At 42.2% G+C, this 27,571-nt stretch overlaps 1 protein-coding gene across 1 annotated transcript in view; it reads right to left on the bottom strand.

The window, feature by feature from the left end:
• RET (ret proto-oncogene) overlaps nucleotides 1-27,571 on the bottom strand; it is a 95,411-nt gene that overhangs the window by 31,184 nt on the left and 36,656 nt on the right. The window contains exons 2-9 of the mRNA XM_039340749.1: nucleotides 19,478-19,723; nucleotides 17,431-17,721; nucleotides 11,908-12,149; nucleotides 8,209-8,410; nucleotides 6,977-7,176; nucleotides 1,703-1,961; nucleotides 1,064-1,189; nucleotides 23-133 (exon numbers count right to left, since the gene is read on the bottom strand). Of these exons, the coding sequence (XP_039196683.1) occupies nucleotides 23-133; nucleotides 1,064-1,189; nucleotides 1,703-1,961; nucleotides 6,977-7,176; nucleotides 8,209-8,410; nucleotides 11,908-12,149; nucleotides 17,431-17,721; nucleotides 19,478-19,723 (1,677 nt within the window). The remainder of the gene's footprint in view (nucleotides 1-22; nucleotides 134-1,063; nucleotides 1,190-1,702; nucleotides 1,962-6,976; nucleotides 7,177-8,208; nucleotides 8,411-11,907; nucleotides 12,150-17,430; nucleotides 17,722-19,477; nucleotides 19,724-27,571) is intronic.

The raw sequence follows: 27,571 nt of genomic DNA on the forward strand, positions 1-27,571 counted from the left end.
AAACGAAGTCCGGATTCCATACTTGTGCAATCTTGAGGGCAGATTCTCTTATCTCTGCTTTCGACAGCATCACAAATCCCAGCTGGACATGTCTTGATGCTTGGACTACAAGTAGAGTAGTTGGTGGTTATTCCTAAAAACAGAACATGGTCTTTGAATTCTGGACAATGCATAACCAATTCAAACCCAAAGGTGCTTTATTTTTTTCAGGAGGCAACTGGATTTTCTTGTTTTTCTTTGAAGACGTTTCACTTCTCATCCAAGAAGCTTCTTCACCTCTGACTTGGATGGTGGGGAATGGAAAGATTTATACTCCTTGCAGACTGCTGGTCCTTTGCCTTCTTTTTAGAGAGTCATAGAGGACACTTGGAGATTCACCTGTGTCCTCAGGGTCACCTGAGTGGTGCAAATGGGTATGGACAGCCCTTCTTAATAGAAGGGGAGGTTAAAACATCATCTATCTCCAGTCTACCACACAGTCCTTTCCCAGAAGGCTCCACACCCATTTGCACCACTCAGGTAAACCTCCAAGTGGCCTCAACGACTTATTTGTCTTCTTTTAGAGGGTCGTTGAGGCCATTTGGAGGTTGACCTCTGTCCTCAGGGTCACTTGAGTGGTGAAGATGGGTGTGGCGTCTTCTTGGCTGTAGGATGTTTTCTGCCCTGGGTCCCTTCCCTGTTGACGATGGGCTACAAGGCTGTTGGGGATGAGTCTGTGTTGTCTGCATCTCAAACTGAGACTCAAATGGTTCTTGTAGTCTGCAATATTTTCTGGAAATCCATTCATATTCCCTCACCATTCGAAGGGTGTCCATCCCAAAGTGCATAGCTCAATGTCTACGGAGGTTCTCCGTCATCCAGGTCATGATTGTCCCAAAGATTTGGGACAACCATGACCTGGATGACGGAGAACCTCCACAGACAAGGGGGAGCCTGCTTGCTCCTTTCCTGAACATCAGAGAAACCATTTTCACTAATGAAATACACACATTCCACGAAGCCGCATTTGCTGCAAAATATGGCTCAGTTTTAAGGCAGATTTCCAAATATTTTTCAAACATACCTTTCCCACTTCCTTGCCTCCACTGGCATTTTCCCATCAGCACTCCGACACCTCCACATTCTTCACACTCCGATCGCCTTTTGCTCATAGCACAGGAGTCTGGACAGTTCTCATCGTTATGTATAACTGGGAAGAAGAGAAAAACAGAAGAGATTGTGACCCTCGGTGGCATCACTATCACCGTGTTGCAGAAATCCTTCTTATAACCCACGAATGTCAGGCATGAAAAATAAGGATCACAGCAGTGGTGGGAGTCAAATACCTGAACAACTGGTTCTCTTATTTGATATAGGCCTGGGCCTCTGATGTCTAGAATTGACTTTCGGAAGTGGCATCCATGCACTTCCGGTGGGCCATTCTAGGCCTGGGAGGCCTCCTCCAGACCTCTGATGCCTAGAACGGATTTCCGGAAGTGGCATCCATGCACTTCCAGTGGGCCATTCTAAGCCTGGGAGGCCTCCTCCAGGCCTCCAAAGCCTAGAACGGACTTCCGGTGGGCCATTCTAGCCCTGGGAGGCCTCCACCAGGCCTCCGAGGCCTAGACTTGACTTCTGGAAGCCAGCCGGTTCTCCGAATTCAGGTAACCAACCATTCAAGTGTAACCAAGCACCAACTTTCTAGAAACAGCAAACGTCTTACGTGATCCTTCAAGCAGGACAGTAAGATGAGCGTAAGCTTCCTTCCTGCTCCATTCTTCTTTAGCTACCACAGGGTAGTGTATTTCTCGGCACTCGGGGTTCTGCAACACAGCGGAGTGGTTCACGTAGAGAATTCCGTACTTGTCATCGTGGCTCGGAGCAACCTCCACCGCGTAGCAGCTGACATTTGGACTCTCTAGGCTGTAGGTGATGCTGACGCCATAAAACTTCATGCAGTTGTCAATGCAGATTTTTCCTATCTAGGGTCAAAAAAAAGAGAGAGAGAAGGAAATGAGGAAAAGACAAGAGAAGGCATCAAAATGTCAGCAAGACTTGCTGAAGAAGAGCAAGGGATGGGATTGGGATTGGGTTGGGTTGGGTTGGGTTAGGGTAGAGTAGAGTAGGGTAGGGTAGGGTAGGGTAGGGTAGGGTAGGGAAGGGTAGGGTAGGGAAGGGTAGGGTAGGGTAGAATCAAAGTTAGAAGGTACCTGGGAGGTCTTCTAGTCCAGAGGTCCCCAACATTTGGGCACCAGGGACTGGTTCTGTGGAGAAAGGTTTTTCCACAGACCGGAGAGTGTGTGGTTTTGTGTGTTGCCTGCATACCGCGGATGGGCCTTTCCTTGTTTGTGCGGACCGGTTGCTGGCATGCCGTGGCCCAGTACCAGTTCACGGACTGGGGATTGGGGACCCCTGTTCTAGTCCAATCTCCTGCTCAAGCAGGAGCGCCTATACCATTCCAAATAAATGTCTGTCCAATTTCTTCTTTCAAGCCCCCCCTTGATGGAGCACCCATAACTTCTGGAGGCAAGCTGTTCCACTGGTTAATTGTTACCACTGTAAAAAAGGTTTTCCTTAATTCTAGGTTGGAACTCTCCTTGATTCATTTCCATCCATTGCTTCTTTGGAAGTTCTTCTTCTTTTTCCTTCTGTGCTTTGGAAAATAAGTTGACCCCCTCTTCCCTGTGGCAGCCCCTCAAATATTGAAAGACTGCTGCCTAGTCCTTCTTTTGGTTAAACAATACATACCCAGTTCCTGCAATCTCTTTGCAAAAGGCGTTAAATAAGTAGACCATCAAGCAGTTATATTCAGGGCCGTTACAGGTTGGGGAAAGTATTCTTATTATTCAAAAACTTTCTTCTACAGTCAGACAATATACCACAATGCTGAAAAAGATCCCCCAGTTCTTTTTTTTAATGCAGCTCGAACTTTTCATTGCAATACTGGTTGTTCAAACAGAAAAGTCACAACAACTTGCTTGCAATTTTCTTGCAAGTCATTAAATGCTATTTTATAACTGAGACTGCCCTACTCATTTACTGCATTGCTAAAATGTTGATAGGGCCTCAGCCCCTCTTCACCGTTGCAGAATTTGTTTGTGGAGGACACTCGGACCTTTACACATCTTGCGTTGGCTCATGTCTCCACATTAGATCAACGTTTTCTACAGATTATGGGCAAAAGACATAGAAAAGCCGATATGATGTTGCCATGTTGGATTAGAAATTGAGACCTCCAGGTTCAAGTTAACTATTAGCTGTGGAAACTCACCAGGTGAGTTTGGAGCAATCCTTCTCAGCCCAACATAGATCAAAACATTGCTATATCAGGAGACAATGAAAATAAATCTTCATAGAAGCTCCCTTAGGCCTTTGAAGAAAAGCAGGCTATGAATCTGAGTGAAATTTGGGTCTTTTCACCCTCGTTGATCCAGCAATATATGAAAAGGCTCAAATTCATAATCGTGAACATTTAATGTTCAATTCCCTGGAATAATCAGATGACCAGTCATCTAAAATGCCAGATGATTTATATTATAGTATTAAATAAGAAAATTACATGTTACATCCTAATGTTCTAAGCCTGATCCCTAGGCACAGTAAAATGGTTTATAAATCGAGCAGCTGCAACTAAAGTAACTTTTAAAAAAAAAGTAATCAAAACATCACTAAATGGAAAAAGCATTATTACAATTCAGCCATTAACAAGCCTTGACCTGAGTCTCCAAATGTTTTAAGAAAATATCCCTGCTTTTATGCAATTCTTCCGGTGTTGCCTTCATATGTGAGAAATGTCAGCATAGGCTGACATTTCCCAAATCTAATGGGTTCAAAAACACGCATTTCTTTCTCTGTTCCTTAATCGGGCCACTTCTTCCTGTTTTTAGCGCTGACCTTTGTGGAACTCTTTCCTTCTTGTCTATTCAACCCAACTTCTCAAACCTCTGAAAATTGGTGGTTCTTTATTATATATAAGTGAAATTGTAGGAGTGTCCATTTGGGATCTGCTTCTCAACATGAGTCTCTAAGAACAGGGGATGTCATATGTATTTGGTAATATTTTTCTCCTGCTAGCCAAATGATGGTTATCAAGTTGCCTGTGGTTCTTGGTAGCAGTGTTTCAGTATCTGAGGGGCTGCCACAGAGAAGAGAGGGTCAAGCTGTTCTCCAAAGCAAGACAAGAAGCAATGGATGGAAACAAATCAAGGAGAGAAGCAATGTAGAACTAAGGAGAAATTTCCTAACAGTGAGAACAATCAACCAGTGGAATGGCGTGCCTTCAGAAGTTGTGGGTGCTCCATCACTGGAGGTTTTTAAGAAGAGACTGGACAGCCACTTGTTTCAAACTGTATAGGGCAGTGGTTCTCAACCTGTGGGTCGGGACCCCATTGGGGGTTGAACGACCATTTCACAGGGGTCTCCAAACAAGGCTGTCCGCCATTTTTTCCCCTTTTCTTTGGCCATGCCCCAGGCACCCGATGATGTATAAGTGGTTGGGGGTCACCACAACATGGGGAGCTGTATTATGGGGTCACGGCATTAGAAAGGTTGAGAACCACTGGTATGGGGTCTCCTGCTTGAATGGGGGGGACTAGAAGACCTCCAAGGTCCCTTCCAGCTCTATTTTTATTCAGTATATATAGAGATAAGCTTTAAACTACATAGTTGTGATAGATCTCAGGACCTTTTCCCGTTCTGAGATTTCTCCAAGGCTAGAGATAACATTTTCATGTATTTTCAGCCAAGTAGCTACAACATTACTTATTTCAGCATGGGAGGAGAACAGACCTGGAAAAAAAATGTCCATTGTGGAAGTCAAATTGTCACAGTGTGACTCCAGTCACTGTTGAACATTTTACGTTTGGTGGGACAGAGAATTATAATATGAAGGAGTTGGGCTAGGTCCCTTCTAATTCTTGTTATTCTGTTATTCCTGTGTAATTAGTATCTGGTCTGCTGAACACCAACTCAAAGCTATAATTTCCCCCTTGTTGTGTTATTCTTTCTCAGCTTCTTGACTGCTCATATTTCCTCCTTGTGTTCTTTTGCTTGCTGAGTTAAATTTTCTGAAGTCCTACCAGACTTGCTTCGTTGGATGGAAACAAAAAGTCCATCTCTGCTTTTTAAAAAAGGACATTAAGATGCAGATAGTCTATTTTTAATTTTCACTAATTTAGAAAAACTGAGTTGGAGATTTGTAATGAATCCCACCAAAAACTGCTTCTCAGTCTCACTTATGGCACTCTTTACCACTGAAAAAAACTGCCAATAAACTTAATAAATGATGCTTTTACTCACGAATGAAAGGCCTAAAAAATGTGACTTTTGGAGAACTTCAGAACTACAGAACTTCCAAGAAAATAAGTAGGAAGATAATGGCCTTTTAATGTGTTGCTATTCTTATTTCAACAAACTGAGGAGAAATATTACGCCCGGAAATAACACAAGTGAGTTTAAGACAATTAACATGTGGCAGTCGTTTTTCTTCATCACAATATTAGTAACAAAACCAGGTATGTTTTTTTTTTCCTCTCCAGAAGTAAGACAAATCTCCATGCTTTAATTTTATTATCTTCTTAAAATGTGATTTTTTTTTATTTTTTTTTTAGGAAATGCAGTAAAATAATTTACCTGCAACAATGGTTGGGAACGGTTGGAACTGGGTGCTCATTAGAGCTGCGTACATATAAATAGAATTTATCAATTGTGGAAAATCTACAGATTAAGCCTCGAAATAGGAGCTAAACCTTAATTTCAAACAATGAAGGATGAATTAGTTCCTATCCCCCTTTTATGAAATCCAGTTCTAAAACAGAACAACAATTTGCCAGCAAAATCTGTCACTTCTCATATGGTTTAATTTTTAGAATTGAACTAACTTTTTCCCCTTCATTGCTTTCTTCTGCTCTGCTGATTAAAACATCTGCATTTTCTGTTCAAGTTGCACAAAATACTTAGACACCCACTATCTCTGACACAAGATAAAATATGAGCAATTTGAGATTGATGGGAGTAAAAGCTACAGTTTTCCAGCCCTGAAAACAGGCCCACGCACAGCTTAACAATAAACTAGATTAAGCTTCCAAGATAACTCAGCACATGAGAAAGAATTAAAGATACATGCATGCTTATACAGCGAAAGAGACTCTTAACAGGTGATAACATGCATTTAGTCAAATTATAGCACAGAATTTGAGCATTGCGACAACAAAACTTGTCAGTCCAAATTAACTATAAATTAACTGCCTCCTTCTAAACCCCAAACACAGATCATTTCAAGAACTAAACACTTCCTCTATAGCTTAATAATCTTTAAACAGTCATTATTTTGCCTTTGCAATCACTTGGTTTATTAAGAAGAGGGGGGTCACTTTATTCTCCAAAGCACCAGAGGACAGGACAAGAAACAATGGTTGGAAACTGATCAAAGAGAGAAGCAACCTGGAATTAAGGAGAAAGTTCCTGACAGTGAGGACAATTAACCAGTGGAACAACTTGTCACCAGAAATCATGGGCAGTTTTTAAGAAGAGACCGGACAGCCATTTGTCTGAGATGGTATAGATTCTCCTGCTTGAGCAAGGGGCTGGACTAGAAGACCTCCAAGATCCCTTCCAGCTCTATTCTATTCAGGAGAGTCAATATATTGTGTCCAAATTGCCTACGTCCTAGCCATCTTTGGGTTTGTATGTACGTTTCCCTGCCCGATGATTTAATTTTAAGAAGCTCCTGCTTGAAAGAGAGGAGAGGAGAGAAGAAGAAGAGAAGAAAAGAGAAGTGGAAGAGAAGAAAAGAGAAGAGAAGTGGAAGAGAAGTGGAAGAGAAGAGAAGAGAAGAAGAGAAGAAAAGTGAAGTGAAGAGAAGAAAAGAGAAGAGAAGTGGAAGAGAAGAAGAGAGAAGAGAAGAGAAGTGGAAGAGAAGTGGAAGAGAAGAGAAGAGAAGAGAAGAGAAGAGAAGAGAAGAGAAGAGAAGAGAAGAGAAGAGAAAAGCCATCCTCACTTGTGAGAAGTTGGCAGCGTTTCTGTTTACGGTGAGCTGGTATGTCGCGTTGGAGAACTGGATCAGGACGGGAAGGATGGAGACGTTGAAGTGCAGCGTCAAGGATTTGTCGGACCCCTGGTACGTGGTGTCGTTCACAATGACATCCAGCAGGAGAGAACGGCTTTCCATAATGGAAATGGTCCTGTTTAGTATCAGCCCTGCACAAATAAGAAACAAAAAAAGAGGAAATTGGTTTCACTTCACAATACATTAGCACTTGGAGAAGGGAATAGACAACAAAGAGAGACACCCAGTGGATGAAGAATGGACAGGCACCGGACAGTAGATTATGGGGAATCTGGCTACAGACATAGTGGAATGCAGAGTACAACCCTAAACTCTTTTGAAGGAATAGAATAAAACAGAACAGAACAGAACAGAATAGCATAGAATAGCATAGCATAGCACAGAACAGAACAGAATAGAATAGAACAGAATAGAATGCATAATAGGGATAGGATAGGATAGGACAGGATAGGATAGGATGCAGAATACAACATAGAATAGAATAGAATGCAAAATACAATGCATAATAGAAATAGAAGAATAGAATAGAGTAGAAGTCAGAATACAACATAGAATAGAATAGAATAGAATGCAGAATACAATGCATAATAGGAATAGAATAGAATAGAATAGAATAGAATAGAATAGAATAGAATAGAATAGAATAGAATAGAATAGAATAGAATAGAATGGGATGCATAATAGGGATAGGATAGGATAGGATGCAGAATACAACATAGAATAGAATAGAATGCAAAATACACTGCATAATAGAAATAGAAGAATAGAATAGAAGTCAGAATACAACATAGAATAGAATAGAATAGAATGCAGAATACAATGCATAATAGAAATAGAAGAATAGAATAGAATAGAATAGAATAGAATAGAATAGAATAGAATAGAATAGAATAGAATAGAATAGAATAGAATGGGATGGGATGCATAATAGGGATAGGATAGGATAGGATGCAGAATACAACATAGAATAGAATAGAATGCAAAATACAATGCATAATAGAAATAGAAGAATAGAATAGAAGTCAGAATACAACATAGAATAGAATAGAATAGAATGCAGAATACAATGCATAATAGGAATAGAATAGAACAGAACAGAACAGAACAGAACAGAACAGAATAGAATAGAATGCAGAATACAACATAGAATAGAATAGAATTACTGTATTCATGTTGAGTCCCCCGCACTTGGCTGCCATTTGGGCGGAAATAAATCTCGTGGAACAGATGCTCCACCCGAAACGTTTCCTGTATCCACGGATCCGAGGAATTGATGCTGCCCGTGTATTTCTTCCTGCTGGTATCCACAGGGTAGATAGGGGTTGTGTCTGTATCCAGGACTGTTAACGATGCCAAGACGGTACCCTGGAAAAGAAGAGAGGTAGATCAAAGCAGCTCTCCACCAGCCATCAGCACCCAGACCAGCATCGATCAACTCCAACATTAACATCCCAACCATCAATCAAGTAAACAATACCCCAATCCAGAAACTGACAAAACCAGAACAGAACCCGCCACGGCCAAGTCGCCGTAGGAAAACTCACCCCGGGATAATTTAAGCATTCAATTTAATTATTTAAAATAAATAAGTAAAAATATTTCAATTTTTTGTCCTTCGCATCTCATTCTGTCCCTCTCCTTTTGCGTCCTTTCATGATTATATTGTAACATCTCTTTGGTCTTTATGAAAACAGCCATGGTGGCGCAGGGGTTAGAAGGCAGTACTGCAGGCTAGCTCGCTGCTCACTGCCAGGAGTTCGATTCTGACTCGCTCAAGGTTGATTCAGCCTTCCGTCCGTCCGAGGTTGGTAAAATGAGGACCCCGGTTGTTGGGGGCAACACTCAGTAAAACCACTTAGAGAGGGAGGTAAAGCACTGTGAAGCGGTATATAAGTCTAAGTGCTGTTGCTATTGACTCCGCCTTCCATCCTTCCAAGGTTAGTAAAAAAAGGACCCAGATTGTTGGGGGCAATATGCTGATTCTGTAAACCACTTAGAGAGGGCTGTAAAGCACGGGGAAGCAGCATATAAGTCTAAACTCTATTGCTATTAGTGTAATTCCGGTCCCATAAGTGAGCTGTGCTGTGCTGAGTTGGCCACAGTTAAGTTGGCCCTGGCAAAGTGTCCTAGACCCACAGTAAACAGCCCAACCAAAGAATCTCTAAGACCACCCCCACTAACACAGACAAGTCACTGGAACATAAACTGAGAGCAAAGCACACTCCTTACTAGCACTGATGATGTTACCTAGTTGGGTAATGAAAGGTCTGCAAGAAAACAACCAAGCTCAGAGATCACCGCGGACCCCCCTCCCATTTCAGCCCCGAGCTACAAATATTCTCCTTTATAGGTAGATTCAAATTACACAGTAACAAGGCACAACTCTTGAGCTCTGATTGTTAAGAGAAGCTTCCAGGTGTGACCTTCGGATGAGGAATCTGACCAAAGAGCTCCAGGAAAAAAAAATACCACCAATAAATTCACTTTAGCTGAGGCCACTTATAACAGGCACTGAATGAGCCACTGGCTTAGTGCATTAGTGTTTCTAAACTGTCTAGACGGCGGCCATCAGTGGAAGCCCGTTTCAGCCACGAACTAAAATGAATGCAACATTTATTATTCAATTATTTACAACGTGCATCCCCTGCTCATTCTCTGCAAGAGGATACAGAAGGGAGAGCCTCGAAAACAACAAAACACACAACAAAATGTAACAGGTATAAATACAAAAGGAGGGGGGTCTCTGGTGCTCTCTGAGCTTTGCTGTTTTCTTGCAGACATTTTGTTACCCAAACTAAGTAATATCATAAGTGCTAGGAAGGATTGTTAGATTGGGAGTTAATTGTCAGCATAGAGTAACACCAAAATTAACATCAGACCAGCAATCAAGCAGGAGACCCTGTGCCATCTCAGACAGGTGGCTGGCCAGTCTTTCCTTTAAAATCTCCAGTGATGAAGCACCCACAACTTCTGGAGGCAAGCAGTTCCACTGGCTGATTATCCTCTGAAGTTGTGGATGCTTCATCACTCGAGGCTTTTAAGAAGAGACTGGACAACCACCTGTCTGAAATGGTATAGGGTCTCCTGCTTGAGCAGGGGGCTGGACTAGAAGACCTCCAAGGTCCTTTCCAGCTCTATTCTCATTGATTTGACTCATTCTCCTGAATTAAGTGGAGGCGTTAATAAGGCTTTAAAGGATGCATTTTAGACCAAGACTAGGATCGAAGTTGGAGCTTGCCTGTAACACCAACATAATCTATCCAACCATGATTAATCAGAGCTAAACAAGGTTCCCAGATCAATATTGCATCCATAATCTTCAACCCAGCAGTCAGGAAGAGCGGGAACTAAAGAAAGGTAGCAATGACTACTTCTGGCCTGAGGGTGGCAGCAAATAACCAAAAATGAAACTTATTTTCTTGCCAAATTCTCAAGGCCAGGAAAATAACTTTAACTGGATGAAGAAAGATAACTTCATATAAGGGCTGAGCTCAAAAAGCAGAGGTCAGGAAAGACACTTCTGTTTTTGAGTGTCTATGAAGATTCTCAGTCACCCAGGTCATACTTATCCCAAAGATGTTTTTTTCTTCACCAGGCAACTGGACTTTCTTGTTTTTCTTTCAAGATATTTCGCTTCTCATCCAAGAAGCCTCTTCATTCAGCTCTGACTGGAAATGGTAGGATTTATACTCCTTCCAGACAGCTGATCCTTTGCCTTCTTTTGAAGAATCGTTAATGCTACCTGGAGGCTTATCTGTGTCCTCAGGGTCACCTGAATGGTGCAAATGGGTGTGGAACCTTCTCGGAGCTTCACCACCGTCCAGTCAGAGCTGAAGAAGCTTCTTGGATGAGAAGCGAAATGTCTTCAAAGAAAAAACAAGAAAGTCCACTTGCCTCCTGAAAAAAAAAAAAAACGAACCTTTGGAATTCTGTTTTGGAAGTTGCAAATATGCACCTCCGGGGCTCCAAACGGCCTCTTCTCAAGTCCTGAACAAAGCACCAAAGAGCTGAAAACTGGACTAAAATGAAGTGTTTTGCAGGCAGTCTTCGGCTTACATCCAAATTTTGGGCCCAAAATTTCCATTATTAAGCAAGGCGGCTGTTAAACTTGGCCGCGTGTTACGATCTCCTTTGCCCCAGAGTTCTTAAGAAAACCACAGCAGTTCTTAAGTGAATCCTGTGGTCCGTGATGGGATTCAGCTGGTTCACACAGGTTCGGCAGAACTGGCAGCTAAATTTTGTTGAGTTCGGAGAACCGGCTGAATGCACACCGCTTCCGGAAGTCTGTTCTAGGCCTGGGAGGTCTGGAGGAGGCCTCCTAGGCCTAGAAGGGCCCGCCGGAAGTGCGTGGATGCCACTTCCGGAAGTCTGTTCTAGGCGTGGGAGGCCTGGAAGAGGCTTCCCAGGCTTAGAACGGCCCACCGGAAGTGCATGGATGCCACTTCCGGAAGTCTGTTCTAGGCCTGAGAGGTCTGGAGGAGGTTTCCCAGGCTTAGAATGGCCCACCGGAAGTGTGTGGATGCCACTTCCAGAAGTCCATTCTAGTCCTGGAAGGCCTGGAGGAGGCTTCCCAGGCTTAGAACGGTCCAACGGAAGTGCATAAATGCCATTTCCGGAAGTCTGTTCTAGGCCTGGCAGGCCCATGCCTACATCCACGCAGAGAAGCAGTTGTTCAGGGATTTGGATCCCACCACTGCATGTGGTTATTAAATGAATCTGCCTTTCCCCATTGACTTTGCTTGTCAGAAGCTGGCTAAGAAGATTATAAATGGTGATGATATGAGCCCGGGACAGTGCAACCGTCATAAGTACACGCCAGTTGCCAAGTGTCCAAATTTTGGACAACCCCTGTGCCAGCCTACCTCTTCCCTTTTGAACTCCACGATGGCGTCTGTTGTGCTGGTCCCATTGGAAAGAAAGGGGGGCATGTCGTCTTCATCCAGAATATGTATGAGCAGAGGCACTTCCTTGAACATCTCCTGGGAGCCTTCCTTCAAGGTGCACTGGGCCAACATCTCGTACTTTTCTCGCTCTTCTCGGTCGAGGGGTTTTGACACTCCTATGGTGGTGGTCTCCTCATTATAATAAAATGGCAGGTTCTCATCTGGAACACAGTAGAAAGAAGAAGAAGAAGAAGAAGAAGGAGAAGGAGAAGGAGAAGGAGAAGGAGAAGGAGAAGGAGAAGAAGAAGAAGAAGAAGAAGAAGAAGAAGAAGAAGAAGAAGAAGAAGAAGAAGAAGAAGAAGAAGAAGAAGAAGAAGAAGAAGAAGAAGAAGAAGAAGAAGAAGAAGAAGAAGAAGAAGAAGAAGAAGAAGAAGAAGAAGAAGAAGAAGAAGAAGAAGAAGAAGAAGAAGAACCTTATTTTCTCATGAAATCTGGAGCTATTCGTGACATTGTTTGGTCTTGAAAGTCCACCACACACACCTCCTTCACAAGTCGCATTCAGACAGGTTGCCTATCCTGGCTTATTCGTTCAGGGATTGGGAAATGGGATTCGATCCTAGTGACTTCTGATCTGGGGTATGAAAAGACTGTAATAGAAATCAAAATGGAGCTGGAAGGGACCTCGGAGGTCTTTTAGTTCAACCTCTTGCTCGAGCAGAAGACCCTATACCAGGGGTAGGCCACCTTGGCTCTTTTATGACTCTTTCAACTCCCAGAATTCCTGAGCCAGCATGGGGGAACTATGGCCCCCTCACGACTTGTGGACTTCAACTCCCAGAATTCCTGAGCCAGCCGCGCTGAGGGGAAAGGGAGAGGTTTCCAAGCTGAGCCATGCTGGCTCAGGAGTTCTGGGAGTTGAAGTCCACGAGTCATGAGGAGGCCATAGTTCCCCCATGCTGCCTCAGGAATTCTGGGAGTTGAAGTCCATGAGTCATGAGGGGGGGCATAGTTCCCCCACGCTGGCTCAGGAATTCTGGGAGTTGAAGTCCACGAGTCATAAAAGAGCCAAGGTGGCCTACCCCTGCCCTAGACCATTTCAGAAATTCTTTAAAAAAAAACCTCCAGGGATGGAGCATCCACAACTTCTGGAGGGAAGCTGTTCCCATAAAAGTCAACTTAAAGGCTCCGAATGAGCAAGTTATACATGGTAGCAATAAAGAAAATATTTTTTTTTTTAGCTCAAAGTTGAAATGAGAGGAACGTGGTGCTCTCTGAGCTTGGCTGTCTTCTTGCAAACATTTCATTACCTAACTGGATAACATCATCAGTGCTAGAAGAGAGTAACATTTATGGAGAAGGGGAGGAGGAGGACTGTGGGGTCCTTGGTGCTCTCTGAGTATCTTCTGGAAGATGTTTCATTACCAAACTAGGTAACATCATCAGATCCTCAATGCTCTCTGAGTTGGGTTGTTTTCTGGTAGACATTTCATTACCCAAACTAGATGCTAATGAATAGCACTGATGATGTGCTATTAGATTAAATATATTCTCAATTATGGTAAAAAAAAGAATGAAAAATGTTTGGAAATAAAGATGTGTTGGCTTATACGAAATAGGGATTTTAAGTAGTATACTATCTTTTTATTTTATTCTTTTTCTTATCCTCATTCTTCTTTTTTCCTCTTTTGAGTTTTATTCATTCCTTAAGAAAAGGTAAAAGTAATCGGTTGGTTTATACGAGAAAAAAAAATAGATTTAAATATTTAAATGTAATTAACTCTGAGAAAATCTTAACCAGTAAAAAATGTTGAGAACGCTGTGGGAAAAATAAATGTAAACAAGAACTGCATACGATGAGACAACCAGAATGACTGGATAGAAAAGGAATACTATATTGTTGTGATTGCTATTTGTAGACATTTGTAGAAAACTTTTATACTTAATCACCATTTACTAAAACAATAAGAATTGTATTAACTTAAGGTTGGTAAAAGAGAACACAATGGGGAAAAGAGGAAATCATGTAAAGTTATCATGTGGGTTATAGATTATAGAATTTAATTGTTAGTGAATGGAAACCCAGACAACGCACTGTCTACCAAATACTATGGTGATCATGTTAAAAATTAATAAAACATAGTTTTTTTTAAAAAAAAAGAATAGCACTGATGATGTTATCTAGTTTAGGTAATGAAATATCTGCAAGAAAACAACCAAGCTCACGGAGCACCAAGGATCCCTCAGTTATCCATGGAGCAGAGAGACCCAGATGTGGTGATTTCAGCCAGCTACTCTCTCTCAGCCCTAGATTATAAATCTATTTCCTTAACACACTCTAGGCCAGTGGTTCTCAACCTTTCTAATGCCGCGACCCCATAATACAGTTCCCCATGTTGTGCTGACCCCCCAACCACTGATACATCACCGGGTGCCATGGGCGTGGCCAAAGGGGGAAAAATGGTGGACAGCCTTGTTTGGCGACTCCCGTGAAATGGTCGTTTGACCCCAAATGGGGTCCCGACCCACAGGTTGAGAACCACTGTTCTAGGCCATGACTTCAAAGTACGGGCCTACATCCATCAGTGGGTTGACTTAGGCTGTTAACGGCAGCAGGTTTTTAAAAATCAACTCAACAAAACACAAGAAAAGGATATCAAAAGGGGGGAAAAATTATCATAGTTATAAATAAAGGGGAAAAGAGATCAGCTTTTAACTACAGCATTCAGCCTTGACTATGCCAAAAAAAAACCAACCCCATTGATTCATCTTTCCATTATGTTGATAGAGAGAGAGAGATTGATCCATAATTAGAAGTCCAAGATAATGTGTCCTTTGGCTGTAACAAGACAAATGTCTTTGCTACACGCCACTGCTTCAGAAATGCAATGTTCACGAAATGATGCAGTCCACATTCAAAGTCTTTAGTATATGATTCAACGTTATTGACCCTATTCTTTCTCCCAACACTACGATATTGTAAAATCCCCAGGGGTCTTTAGAAACCATAATCTGGCAGCATAATCAAAAGAGGAGATAATTACAATAATGAAATATTAATGGGCTTATGCTATGGATATTAAACCTCAATCAAGGCCAAGAGCCCCCATCTTCTATGTGTGACCATCACTGGACTTAGAATCTTAGAGCTCTATTTTTTTGGTCCTTAGAAAAACATAAATAAATAGTTTTTCTCTATTCACCTTACAACATACGAATTCCTAGGTTACATTAACAGAGGGACAGAATCAAGATCATGTGAAGTATGAGTACCACTTTATAATGACTTTGTAAGGCCAAGCTTGGAATACTGCATCCAGTTTTGGTCACCATGATATAAAAAAGATGTTGTGACTCCAGAAAAAGTGCAGAGAAGAGTAACAAAGATAATTAGGGGACTGGAGGCTAAAACATATAAAGAACGGTTGCTGGAATTGGGAATGTCTAGTTGAATGAAGAAAAGGATGAGGGGGGACATGATAGCAGTGTTCCAAAATCTCAGGGGCTGCCCCACAGAAGAGGGAGTCAAGCTATTCTCCAAAGCACCTGAAGGCAGGAAGCAACAGATGGAAAATAATCAAGGAAAGAAGCAACCTAGAACTAAGGACAAATATCCTGACAGTAAGAACAATTAACCGGTCGAATAACTTGCCTTCAGAAGTTGTGGGTGCTCCATCACTGGAGGTTTTAAAGAAGATATTGGACAGCCACTTGTCTGAGATGGTATAGGGTCTCCTGCTTGAGCAGGGGGTTGGACTAGATGATCTCCAAGGTCCCTTCCAACTCCGTTATTCCAATCTATTCTGAAAGCTTTCTGTTCTGATTCCCACTTCTCTTGCTTTTAGATATATTGCATGTTATACTTATACAGTAGTGTACCTTTACATTAGAAGTAGATGAACTTGCACTTCTGATGATATTTCAGTGCTGAGTTCCTGCTGATCGTTGTTGCTTCTAATTTTTTACTATTTGGTTGCAGATATTTTTTTTTCTTAAAGCGCAATGTTTTAAATGAGTAATTTTGAAGGACTAGCTCAGTGGTGGTGAACCTATGGCATGGGTGCCAGAGGGGGCACTCAGAGCCCTCTCTGTGGGCATGCACATTGTCGCCCCTGTCCTAGGCCTTCAGCTGGGTTTTATAAAACTTTTTCGCTTTAGGGCTCCGCCGCCGTGTACAAAAAAAAAAGGTTCAATCAATCAGTCAATTTCAACTTCTCACGGGAAAAAAAGATTGGAATTGATTGATTGAACTTTTTAGTCCCACCCAGTCAGCTGTTACCACCGCAGCCACGTCCACCCAATGGGCCACACCCACCCAATGGGCCACACTCACCTGGCACCCGACGATGCGTAAGTGGGTTTTGGGTTGCAGTTTGGGCACTCGGTCTCTAAAAGGTTCGCCATCACTGGACTAGCTGTATCTCGGGGGAAAAAATTAAATTGTGCACTATGTATAGCTGCTGTTGACCTAGATCCAGATAGTTGTCCTAAGGCAGGGGTTTTCAAACTTGGCCCTTTTGTGACTTATGGACTTCAATTCCCCAAATTCCTCAGCCAGGCACTCAGGCTGAGGGATTCTGGGAGTTGGAGTCCACAAGTCATAAAAGGGCCAAGTTTGAAGACCCCTGTCTTAAGGAATGGGTGGCCTACATAGCAGGGGTCTCCAAGCTTGCTTACTTTAACATTTGTGGACTTCAACACCCAGAATTCCTCAGCCAGTCATTCTGGCTGAGGAATTCTGAGAGTTGAAGTCCACAAGTCTTAAAGTCACCAAATTTGGAGATCCCGTCCTAAAGCCTTCTTCAACAATCCTTTGGGTTTGCTGAATTGCCAGTTCATTTGCCATGTTGGTTAAAGAGAAACTGAGTATCTGAGAAGTAACTTTCAGCCCCCAATCTCCTTCGGCTCTTGAATAAAACAACCCAACTTTGTTTTAGCCAAAGTCTTCTCTGACAACTATGATCCGCCTCTGAGTCATCATTTCCACAACCTGCAACTGGAGAACGCAAATCCATGGTCCTCGTCAGCACCACTTGCTGGTAGATTTTGAAAAAAATAAAAATAAATCCAATTTATACATGTTAAATTCTCTCCTGTGCAATCAAGGAGAAACCCCCTCACAGCATCTGCTATCAAGGTTTTGCAAGCTTAGGCAAAAATTCTATTATCTGTCAAGCAGGCATCAGAAACGCTTACAAAAGCCAGACATATTTCAAAGTAAACAGGAGTCTGGATCTGTCTAATGCTGGTGCTGAAGGAAAGCTAGGAAACAAGCAGCAACTTTTTCCTCTTGTGTTCGAGAGCTACTTGAGTGCTAAATGTTCGATGATCTGAGATATTCAGAACTTATTGCAAGCATTGCAATCTGTTCCAGATTAGCCGAGATCCCACAAAGTTCAAACAGGCCACGTTAATCTCTTTTTCTACGTACGTCTGCATATTTGTATCCCTTTCAGTTGGGTTTCCCAATGAATTAAAGGCAATTGTAGTAAACTAATAGTTTACCTGTGACAAGCTTGTAGGAAATGCTGACATTGTGACACTGGTGTTGCAGGGCAAAAGTCTGGAGCTGATGAAATATCCCCGGAGGTTTGTTCTCCATGATGTGAAAAGAGAGATCCATATCAGGAAAGCAAAGCTGGCTTGATGTCGGAGAACCGCACGCTGGCATGGTGGCATTGATGACTGAGAGTTTGACCAAAGTCATGGCCAATGAACCGAGACAGTTTTTGGTTTGAAAAGGTTTGGAAGAGAGGAAAACACGCAGCACGATTTTTGCCACTTGACTTCCCGAAGCTGTTATTAAAAAGGAGAAAAGGAGAAAGATTGACAGGGGAACACCAACGGAGTGCTTAACTAAGTCATTCCCCAACGGATAATCAATATTAATTATCACTCAGTCGATTCAAGGGACTTCGAAAGCCGACCTGGACAAGAGCACCAAGCTAAGATTTCCAAAGGTTTCGGAATTACAAAATAAAATAAAATAATAAAATAAAATAAAATAATAAAATAATAAAATAATAAAATAATAAAATAAAATAAAATAAAATAAAATAAAATAATAAAATAAAATAAATAAATAAAATAAAATAATAAAATAAAATAAAATAATAAAATAAATAAATAAATAAATAAAATAATAAAATAAAATAAAATAAAATAAATAATAAAATAATAAAATAAAATAAAATAATAAAATAAATAAATAAATAAATAAATAATAAAATAAAATAAAATAAAATAATAAAATAAATAAAATAAAATAAATAAAATAAAATAAAATAAATAAAATAAAATAATAAAATAAAATAATAAAATAAAATAAAATAAAATAAAATAAAATAATAAAATAAAATAATAAAATAAAATAAAATAACAAAATAAAATAAAATACAGGGGCAAAGTGAGGTGAAAAGTCTACAAGGATGATTAAATGTCTATGGAGATTCTCAAGTCAGCCAGGTCATGGTTGTCCCCAAAGTGCTTTTCCAAGAGGCCACTGGAATTAAGGAGAAACTTCCTAAGAGTGAGGACAATCAACCAGTGGAAGGGCTGGTCTCCAGAAGTTGTAGGTGATCCATCACTGGAGGTTTTTAAGAAGAGACTGGACAGTCACTTCTCTGAGATGGTATAGGTCCGTGGTGGCGAATTTATGGCACGCGTGCCACAGGTGGCACACAGAGCCCTCTCTGTGGGCACGTGCACCGTCTCCCCAGTCCTAAGCCTTCATCTGGGTTTTATAAAACCTTTTCACTTTAGGCCTCTGCCATTTGCAAAAAAAAAAAAAAAAGGTTCAATCAATGAGTCAATTTCAACTTCTCGTGGGAAAAAAAAAGATCTTGCAAAGTTGAAATTGATAGGTTGAACTTTTTAGTCCCACTCAGTGTGCCGTTACCACCAAAGCCACGCTCACCTGACACCCAACGATACATAAGTGGGTTTTGGGTTGCGGTTTGGGCACTCGGTCTCTAAAAGGTTTGCCATCACTGGTATAGGTTCTCCTGCTTGAGTGGGGGGCTGGACTAGAAGACCTCCAAGGTCCCTTCCAACTCTATTCTATTCCTTGTTCTTCTTTGAAGACATTTCGCTTCTCATCCCAGAAGCTTCTTCAGCTCTGACTGGATGGTGGGGAAATGGAAGGATTGATACTCCTTGCAGACAGCCAGTCATTTGCCTTCTTTCAGAGAGTCGTTGAGGCCACCTGGAGGTTTACCTGTGTCCTGAGGATCACCTGAGTAATGGAAATGTTTGTGGAGCCTTCTTGGCTGCAGGATGTTTTCTGTCCACTGTACCTTCATTCCCCACCCTCCAGTCAGAGCTGAAGAAGCTTCTTGGATAAGAAGCGAAGTGTCTTCAAAGAAAAACACGGAAGTCCAGTGGCCTCCTGGCAAAGCACCTTTGGGACATCTTTAGTTTGGTTTGAGGAAGCTTCTCGCATGAGACGTCAAATGCTTTCAAAGAAGAACAAAAACAAGGTAAGAAAAACCAGGATAACCTCCCTCCACCCTTCCTTCTTCCCACTCATCGGCCAAGAATTCCAGAGACTTACAAAGGACAATGAAATCTTCTCTATCCAGGGTCTTGTTGAGGTAAAGGAGTCCCGTTGTCTTGCTGATCTGAAACCAGAGATTTTTGGAGCCGGCCCGAACGGAATCTGGCAAAAGGCAAAAGAAAGCTTCCTTCTCCTCCTCCGAGTCTTTTAAGGCATGGAGTTGCAGTAAAGGCGTCCCTTCCGGTTGCTCCAGGTAAACGTTTTCATGATATGTCTTCCGGGGGAAGTACAGGCCGAAGGCAACTGGAAAAAGAAAGGGGAAACAAAATAAGAAAGAAAGAAAATTGTCCATTTAAGACTCGTGGTGCAAGAGCGGGCCCTTTCAAAAACTGTTTAGTACAACTAGTCCTTGACTCAACAACCACTGGTTAGTGACGGCTTTAAATGACAACGGCGCTGAAAAAAGTGACTTACGATCATTTGGCGCACAACCATTGCAACATCCCCAGGGTTACATGATCAAAATTTGGACACTTGAGAACTGATTCATTTATGATGGTTGCAGTGTCCCGGGGTTAGAATTGTAGAGTAGAGTAGAGTAAAATAGGAGTAGAGCAGATTAGAGTAGAGTAGGAATAGAGTAGAAATAGAGTAGAAATAGAGTAGGAATAGAGTAGAGTAAAATAGGAGTAGAGTAGGAATAGAATAGAATATAGAATATAGACTAGACTAGACTAGACTAGACTAGAATAGAATAGAATAGAATAGAATAGAATAGAATAGAATAGAATAGAATAGAATAGAATAGGAATAGAGCAGATTAGAGTAGAGTAGAGTAGGAATAGAGTGGAGTAGAGTAGAGTAGGAATAGAGTGGAGTAGAGTAGAGTAGGAATAGAGTAAAGTAGAGTAGAGTAGAAATAGAGTAGGAATAGAGTAGAGTAGAATAAGTACAGTAAAAATAGAGCATAGTGTAGAGTAGAGTAGAATAACGTAGGGTAGGAATAGAGTACAGTAGGAATAGAATGGAGCAGAGTAGAGTAGAGTACAGTAGGAGTAGAGTAGAAATAGAGTAGAGTAGGGGAGTAGGAGTAGAGTAGGAATAGAGTAAATAAATATAAATGTAAAGTATATGTATACATAAATCTGAGTTGGCAATAATTTCCAATTATTATATAATTGGAAGGAGAAGGAATAAAACTACGTAACTGTGAGGATACATTTTTCAAAAGCCAGCCAGAAGATATGGATAATTCTCTCTTGGTCCTTAAAATGGAAGGACATAGTATTAAAGTTCAGACTACCTGGAAGCTGAATTACCAGTAATTTCCAAGTGTTATACTATAATGATGCACAGAAAAGGTCAAAATGCTTCTTGATCAAGTCTACAGTTAATAGTCGGGGGTATTAACAGTCTGTCTCTCCAGCTTTTCTATCTCTCTCCCCGGCATTAAAGCACTTTCATTAATTACGCCATAATCACAACGAATCTCCTACAACTTCATTCTCAGCAGGCAATCCTGAACTCTGAGATTCTGTTTCTTAGCTGTCCGAATAACAGATTTGGAAGGGATCTTGGAGATCATCTAGTCTAACCCCCTGCTCAGGCAGGAAACCCTATACATTTCAGACAAATGACTGTCCAGTCTCTTCTTAAAGACTTCCAGTGTTGGAGCATTCACCACTTCTGGAGGCAGGTGGTTCCACTGGTTAATTGTTCTAACTGTCGGGAGGTTTCTCCTTAGTTCTAGGTTGCTTCTCTCCTTGGTTAGTTTCCATCCATTGCTTCTTGTCCTAACCCCGGATGAGCTCAAACCAAACTACTTCTGTATCTTACTTCTCTAAGAAAACAGCATGATTTTAAACTGCATTTAATTTTGAGGCGCTGAGTTCAATTTGAGGGCACCTTTACCTTGAATTGATAGAAATCTAAAACAAGGCAGAATACAGTAAGATTGGAGTAGGAGAGGAGAGTACCTATTTTCTCTTTGATGTCAATATACAGGTTAAGGTAAAGTTGTCCAGTTATATCCAACTCTAGTTGTTGTTGTTGTTAGTTGCAAAGTCGTGTCCGACCCATCGCGACCCCATGGACAACGTTCCTCCAGGTCTTCCTGTCCTCTACCATCTTCTGGAGTCCATTGAAGCTCACGCCTCCTGCTTCAGTGACTCCATCCAGCCACCTCATTCTCTGTCGTCCCCGTCTACTCTTGCCCTCAATCTTTCCCAGCATTAGGCTCTTCTCCAGTGAGTCCTTCCTTCTCATTAGGTGGCCAAAGTACTTGAGTTTCAACTTCAGGATCTGGCCTTCTAAAGAGCAGTCAGGGTTGATCTCTTCTAGGACTGACCGGTTTGATCGCCTTGCAGTCCAGGGGACTCGCAGGAGTCTTCTCCAGCACCATCGTTCAAAGGCCTCAACTCTAGGGGGCAGTGTTAATCTCCATTTCTTGGCCAAGGGAGCCAGCGTTGTTTGAAGACACTTGCGTGGTGATGTGGCCAGCATGGCTATATGCCAAAGGCACGTGGAATGCTATTACTTTCCCACCAAAGTGGTACCTATTTATCTTCTTGTCTTTGCATGCTTTCGAACTGCTGGGTGAGCTGGAGCTAAGGCAAGGACGGGAGCTCACCCCGTTCCGCAACGCTCGGGTCTTGAACCCCGGTTGCTTGCTGATAAGCTCAGCATCTTTAAACCCTGAGCCCCCAACATACCCATTGGAGCTGTCTTAGATCTCCTGACCTTCCTGCTTCTTGGGACCAGCAAAATCATGAGATTGTGACACTTACGACCTCACTTCCGCTCCAGTCGTTAAGTAAGACATCATGTGATCAGGACTTGCAGGATGACTGCCAGCTTCTCCATGGACCCTGCTTGTTAGAAACTAGCTGTGAAGTGTTCAGATGGTGATCATGGGGCCTTGGGACACTACGACTCTCGCATACTGCTTGAGAAGCACCTGGATCTCAATCGCATAAAGGCAACCAGTTAGTACTGAAATTGTCGTCGTCGGCCAGTAGCTCACTTTTTATGACTATTTGAACCAAGATCTGATTTCCACCCAGCTTTTCTTAAACCCTCTGTTATATAAAACTGTTGCCACTTGGCTGACTCTTCCTAGCTTCTACCTGTTTTTATTTTCTTCCTCTGTGGGTATTTCCCAATACTTGCTTGCTAAGAAACTCAGGGTGGGCTTGAGTTGTCATTTATAGTGGATTCACAAACAAGAGTTTGAGCTCTGGGGTTGGGGGTTGGTGCATCTATAAACATAGCCCTGGTCTGCAACTCATTAAAACAGCTGCATCCCTCCCTGGGAATATTTCGTATCCATCCATCCAGTACTCAATATGACGTCAAATAGCTTTGTTGTAGTGTCTCTTTGTTCTTCCTGACAACTCATGGAAGACGGTGCAACTTCTGTTTACCTCCCTCCAAGAAGAAGGAGCTGGCATGCGGCACAATGTTGTTGTTAACTTAGGCCGCGGTGTTGCCTAATTCCACTGGAGAGGCCAACTCAAGCGAGAGATAATTGATTGACGACACTCTTAAAGCATCCAACGGCCTCCTTTTTTTTTCATCCCACACAGTTTGGGCTTCAGATTTGAATGCCGCAAGACAGCTAACAGCCTCCCCTTACCAACCATCTGTTTTTTATATATATTACACAAGGAAAAAAGGGGGCACAGAGCCAGCCTGCACTGATCAAAAAAGGGAAAAGAAGTGTCTTCCCATAAAGAGGAATTGTTCCATGCACAGATGCTCAAAAATTGATGCCTTCGCTCAGCAAAGCGCAAAGAAAAGAATGAGGAGGAGCTGTTCCAAATTCTCCTTGATGGGAGAAGATGACGGCTGTGGCACTTTTCTGATGCAACGAAACACCGTTTCCGGCCAGCAACACAACATTTCTGCTAGGGTGAGGTTGGGAAGACTGAACTAAAGTATATAATGTCAACATTTGGGGTAACTACGGAACAAATGCCTCTGAAGACCATTTTAGGGTGGAAAGGAACAAAAGCTGCCGCAATGGATGAAAAACGGTCTGTTTTCAGTCAACCATTAGGCATTGCTACAAATATTAGTCAGTCAGAATAGAGCTGGAAGGGACCTTGGAGGTCTTCTAGTCCAGGGCTTTTCAACCAGTGGTATGGGTACCACATGTGGTACATTGGCACCTGGCAGGTGGTACGCGACCATCCTAGAAAAGTGGTAGCGGGTGAGGGGAATGAGCTGAACCGGTGGTAGCACCGCACAAGCCTGAGCGAGAGACGGCTGGAGCTGCAGGGCTGTCAGGGTTCAGCGGAAGCGCCAGGATCAGCACTTCTTCGGGACTCTCAGGGCTCAGCGGAAGTGCTAGGATCAGCGCCAGGGTCCAGCTGGAGCTCGGCACTGATCCTGGTGCTTCTGCTGAGCCCTGAAGAAGCACCAATCAGCTGGAAAGCAGGACTGATCCTGGTGCTTCTGCTGAGCCCAGAAGAAGCGCCGATCAGCTGGAACGTTGCAGCATCTCCAGGGTCTTGTGATTTACATTCAGATGCTTGGCAACTGATTCATATTTATGACGGTCACCGTGTCCCAGGGTCATGTGAAGTGACCAAAACCTGCTGCAACCACCCAGCAGATGGGGGGAATAAAAAGCAAACACCCCCCCACCCCCGCTGCCAATCCTCAACAGAAATGCTCACAACAATGGAAACCTCGGACAGGAGGAAGAGCGTCGCCAGGCGGGCAGGCGGGTGTCTTGCTTGGCTGTGGCTTGGGGGGCACTGTTTTCAGAGCATTGTAACTTCAAACAGTCACTAAGCAAACTGTTGTAAGTCGAGGACTACCTGTACTTTATCACTTTTTTCCCTTTTTTTTTTTTTGGTCATCAAGTTTTTGACACCTTCCTAGGCGTCTGGTGGTACTCAGATAGTGCCGTATCCTAAAAGTGGTACAATGGGTGAAAAGGTTGAAAAGCCCTGGACTAGTCCAGCCCCCTGCTCAAGCAGGAGACCTTATACCAGGGGTAGGCAACATGGACTCTTTTATGACTCGTGGACTTCAACTCCCAGAATTCCTGAGGGGAAAGGGAGAGGTTTCCAAGCTAAGCTATGCTGATTCTGGAATTCTGGGAGTTGAAGTCCATGAGTCATGAAGGGGCCATAGTTCCCCCATGCTGGCTCAGGAATTCTGGGAGTTAAAGTCCGCAAGTCATGAAGGGGCCATAGTTCCCTTATGCTGGCTCAGGAATTCTGGGAGTTGAAGTCCATGACTGATAAAAGAGCCGAGGTTGCCTACCCCCTATCAATAGTGGGATTCAAATAATTTAACAACTGGTTCTGTTTGTCGTCACCATCGGCGCGACGCCCCTCGCATATTCAACATCACAGCATTGTTGTCATCACCGGCACAACGTCGTTGTACGTTTGAACACTCACTAAATGAACTGTTGTAAGTCAATGTTTGTATTCCACTTAGCTTACTGGAGGGTTTTTAAAATTATCCTTCACGTGAGCATTTTACTAACTGGGCTACTCATACCAACCTCTCCTGCCACATTTGCAGTATCAGAAGATATCTGTGCCGGGCATATTGAGAAGTTTGCAGATCCCTATGAGCCTTAAACATACAGCAGCCTATAAAGGATAGGATAGGATAGGATAGGATAGGATAGGATAGGATAGGATAGAATAGGACAGGATAGAATAGAATAGAATTAGAAATAATGGAATGGAATGGAATGGAATAGAATAGAATAGAATAGAATAGAATAGAATAGAATAGAATAGAATAGAATAGAATAGAATAGAATAGAGCTGGAAGGGACCTTGGAGGTCTTCTAGTCCAACCCCCTGCTCAGGCAGCAGACCCTGTACCATTTCACACAAATGGTTGTTCAGTTCCTTCTTAAAAACATCCAGCCTTGGAGCATTCACAATTTCTGAAGGCAAGTTGTTCAACTGATTAATTGTCGTCACTGTCAGGAAGTTTCTCCTTAGTTCCAGGTTGCTTCTCCCCTTGATTAGTTTCCATCTGTTGCTTCTTGTCCTGCCTTCAGGAGCTTTGGAGAATAGCTTGACTCCCTCTTCTTTGGGGCAAACCCTTGAGATATTGGAAGACTGCTATCCTGTCCCCCCTCGTCCTTCTCTTCATTAGACCAGACATACCCAATTCCAGCAACCGTTCTTCGTATGTTTTATCCTCCAGTCCCCTGATCATCTTTGTTGCTCTTCTCTGCACTCTTTCTAGAGCCTTTTACAGTTTGCTTTAACTTTACAGGGACATCCTTTAACTTTATATGGTACTGTAACATATTAAATCAAAGCAGATCTTCATTATACCCACAGACCAGCTTAGATACCATAACATGCAATTCAGAGCACCCTGGTTTTAATAATAAGCCACATTTCCTTGGTGGAATAAATCCCATTTTCCACCCTTAGCAACGTGCTACATCTTCCTATTAAAAACAGTCATGTTATTAATACAATTACACTTTCCAATGACAACGCCAAAGTCTTTATTGCTTTAACACAGAAGGACTAACAAAGTTAGCAGGCATCCTTGATGATAAGTCACTAATTTCTGGCAAGGCCTTGGTTTCAGCGATCAATCAAAGTGGCAATGCGCAGACTTTTATATAGACTTACTGTTATTAATAGTGATTGGCAGCTGTGCTTTACTGGAGATATTTCATTGTTGGGTATTTTAAAAGTTTAGCTCAAAATCAGGGAAAGGCACAGATCCTCAATATTCAAATTCGTATTAGAACTGGAAGGGACCTTGGAGGTCATCTAGTCCAACCCCCTGCTCAAGCAGGAGAACCTATACCATCTCAGACAAGTGGCTGTCCAGTCTCTTCTTTAAAACCTCCAGTGATGGAGCGCCCACAATTTCTGGTGGCAAGCTGTTCCACTGGTTAATTGTCCTCACTGTTAGGAAGTTCCTCCTTAATTCCAGGTTGTTTCTCTCCTTGATTAGTTTCCATCCATTGTTTCTTGTCTTGCCTTTTGGTACTTTGGAAAATAAATTGACCCCCTCTTCTTTGGGGCAGCCGCTCAAATACTGAAATAATGCTATTATGTCACACACACCCTAGTCCTTCTTTTCTCTAGACTGGCCATTCCCAAATCCTGCAAGCGTTCTTTAAATGTTTTAGTCTCCAGGCCTTTAATCATCTTAGTTGCTCTTCTTTGCACTTTTTCCAAAGTCTTAATTACTTTTTTGTAATGTGGTGACTCAAACGGGAGGCAGAATTCCAGGTGTGGCCTTACTAAAGGCTTTATAAAGCGGTACTAATACTTCATGCGATTTTGATTCTGTGCCTCTGTTTATACAACCAAGGATTGTACAGTCTCTAAAGGAAAATAGATTAATTTGTGTTTTCTTCCACTTCTGTGGAAAAACAGAGCAGAGGAAGGAACAAACAGAAGCGCCATTCTCCAAAATCGTCTCTTGGACATGGATGTGGGATCCGTTTTTTTTTTTTTTTTACTTACTTCTCAGATAAGTTGCCAGTGCTTGAAGAACACAACTTATCCGGCTAAGTCATTTAGCACCGCTGAGAATTTTAGTAACTGGAACACATTTTCTCAAAGAAGGGATTGACATCAAATGTTTCCCTTTTCTGCAAATACTTTGGCATCCATCCTTTGTGTGATTAAAGGTTTACTGTTTGTATTGTTTTAATTTTTTTAAAAAAATTTTAATTGTAATATGTTTTCTGAACTGTAAACTCCTCAGAGCTTTGCTAAACATCCATCCTTTCTTTTCTTCTCGAGGATGCACAAGCGACGTTGAAAGATGTCTTTCCAAAGAGGCCCTCTTAGATCTTTGTCGGTAAATAAAGCAGTAGTCTAGCCATCTGAGATTTCACAGGCCCTGGTAGGGAATATCCACCGTGCAAAAACGACGAGCTACTACATGGCATTTGCAATTAGCGTAAAAGGAAACGGAAACATCTTCCTGCATTCTCAGAGTCCCACTTTAATATTAATGGCAATGCTATTAGTTGTCTGCCTTAGCTTAAATAACAGCAATTCACTGAAAAGGAGCTGTTCAACTAAGGCAATGCAAAGAGCTTGGATCAATTGCTAGAGGGACTGGATAGTCTTGTCTATCCAATGGGCTACAGATAGTCCTCATCTTATAACCATAAATGAGTCCAAAATTTCT

This window comes from Crotalus tigris, unplaced genomic scaffold (assembly GCF_016545835.1).
Source record: "Crotalus tigris isolate CLP2741 ecotype Arizona unplaced genomic scaffold, ASM1654583v1 scf7180000017753.6788120, whole genome shotgun sequence".
Taxonomy (NCBI): Eukaryota; Metazoa; Chordata; class Lepidosauria; order Squamata; family Viperidae; genus Crotalus; species Crotalus tigris.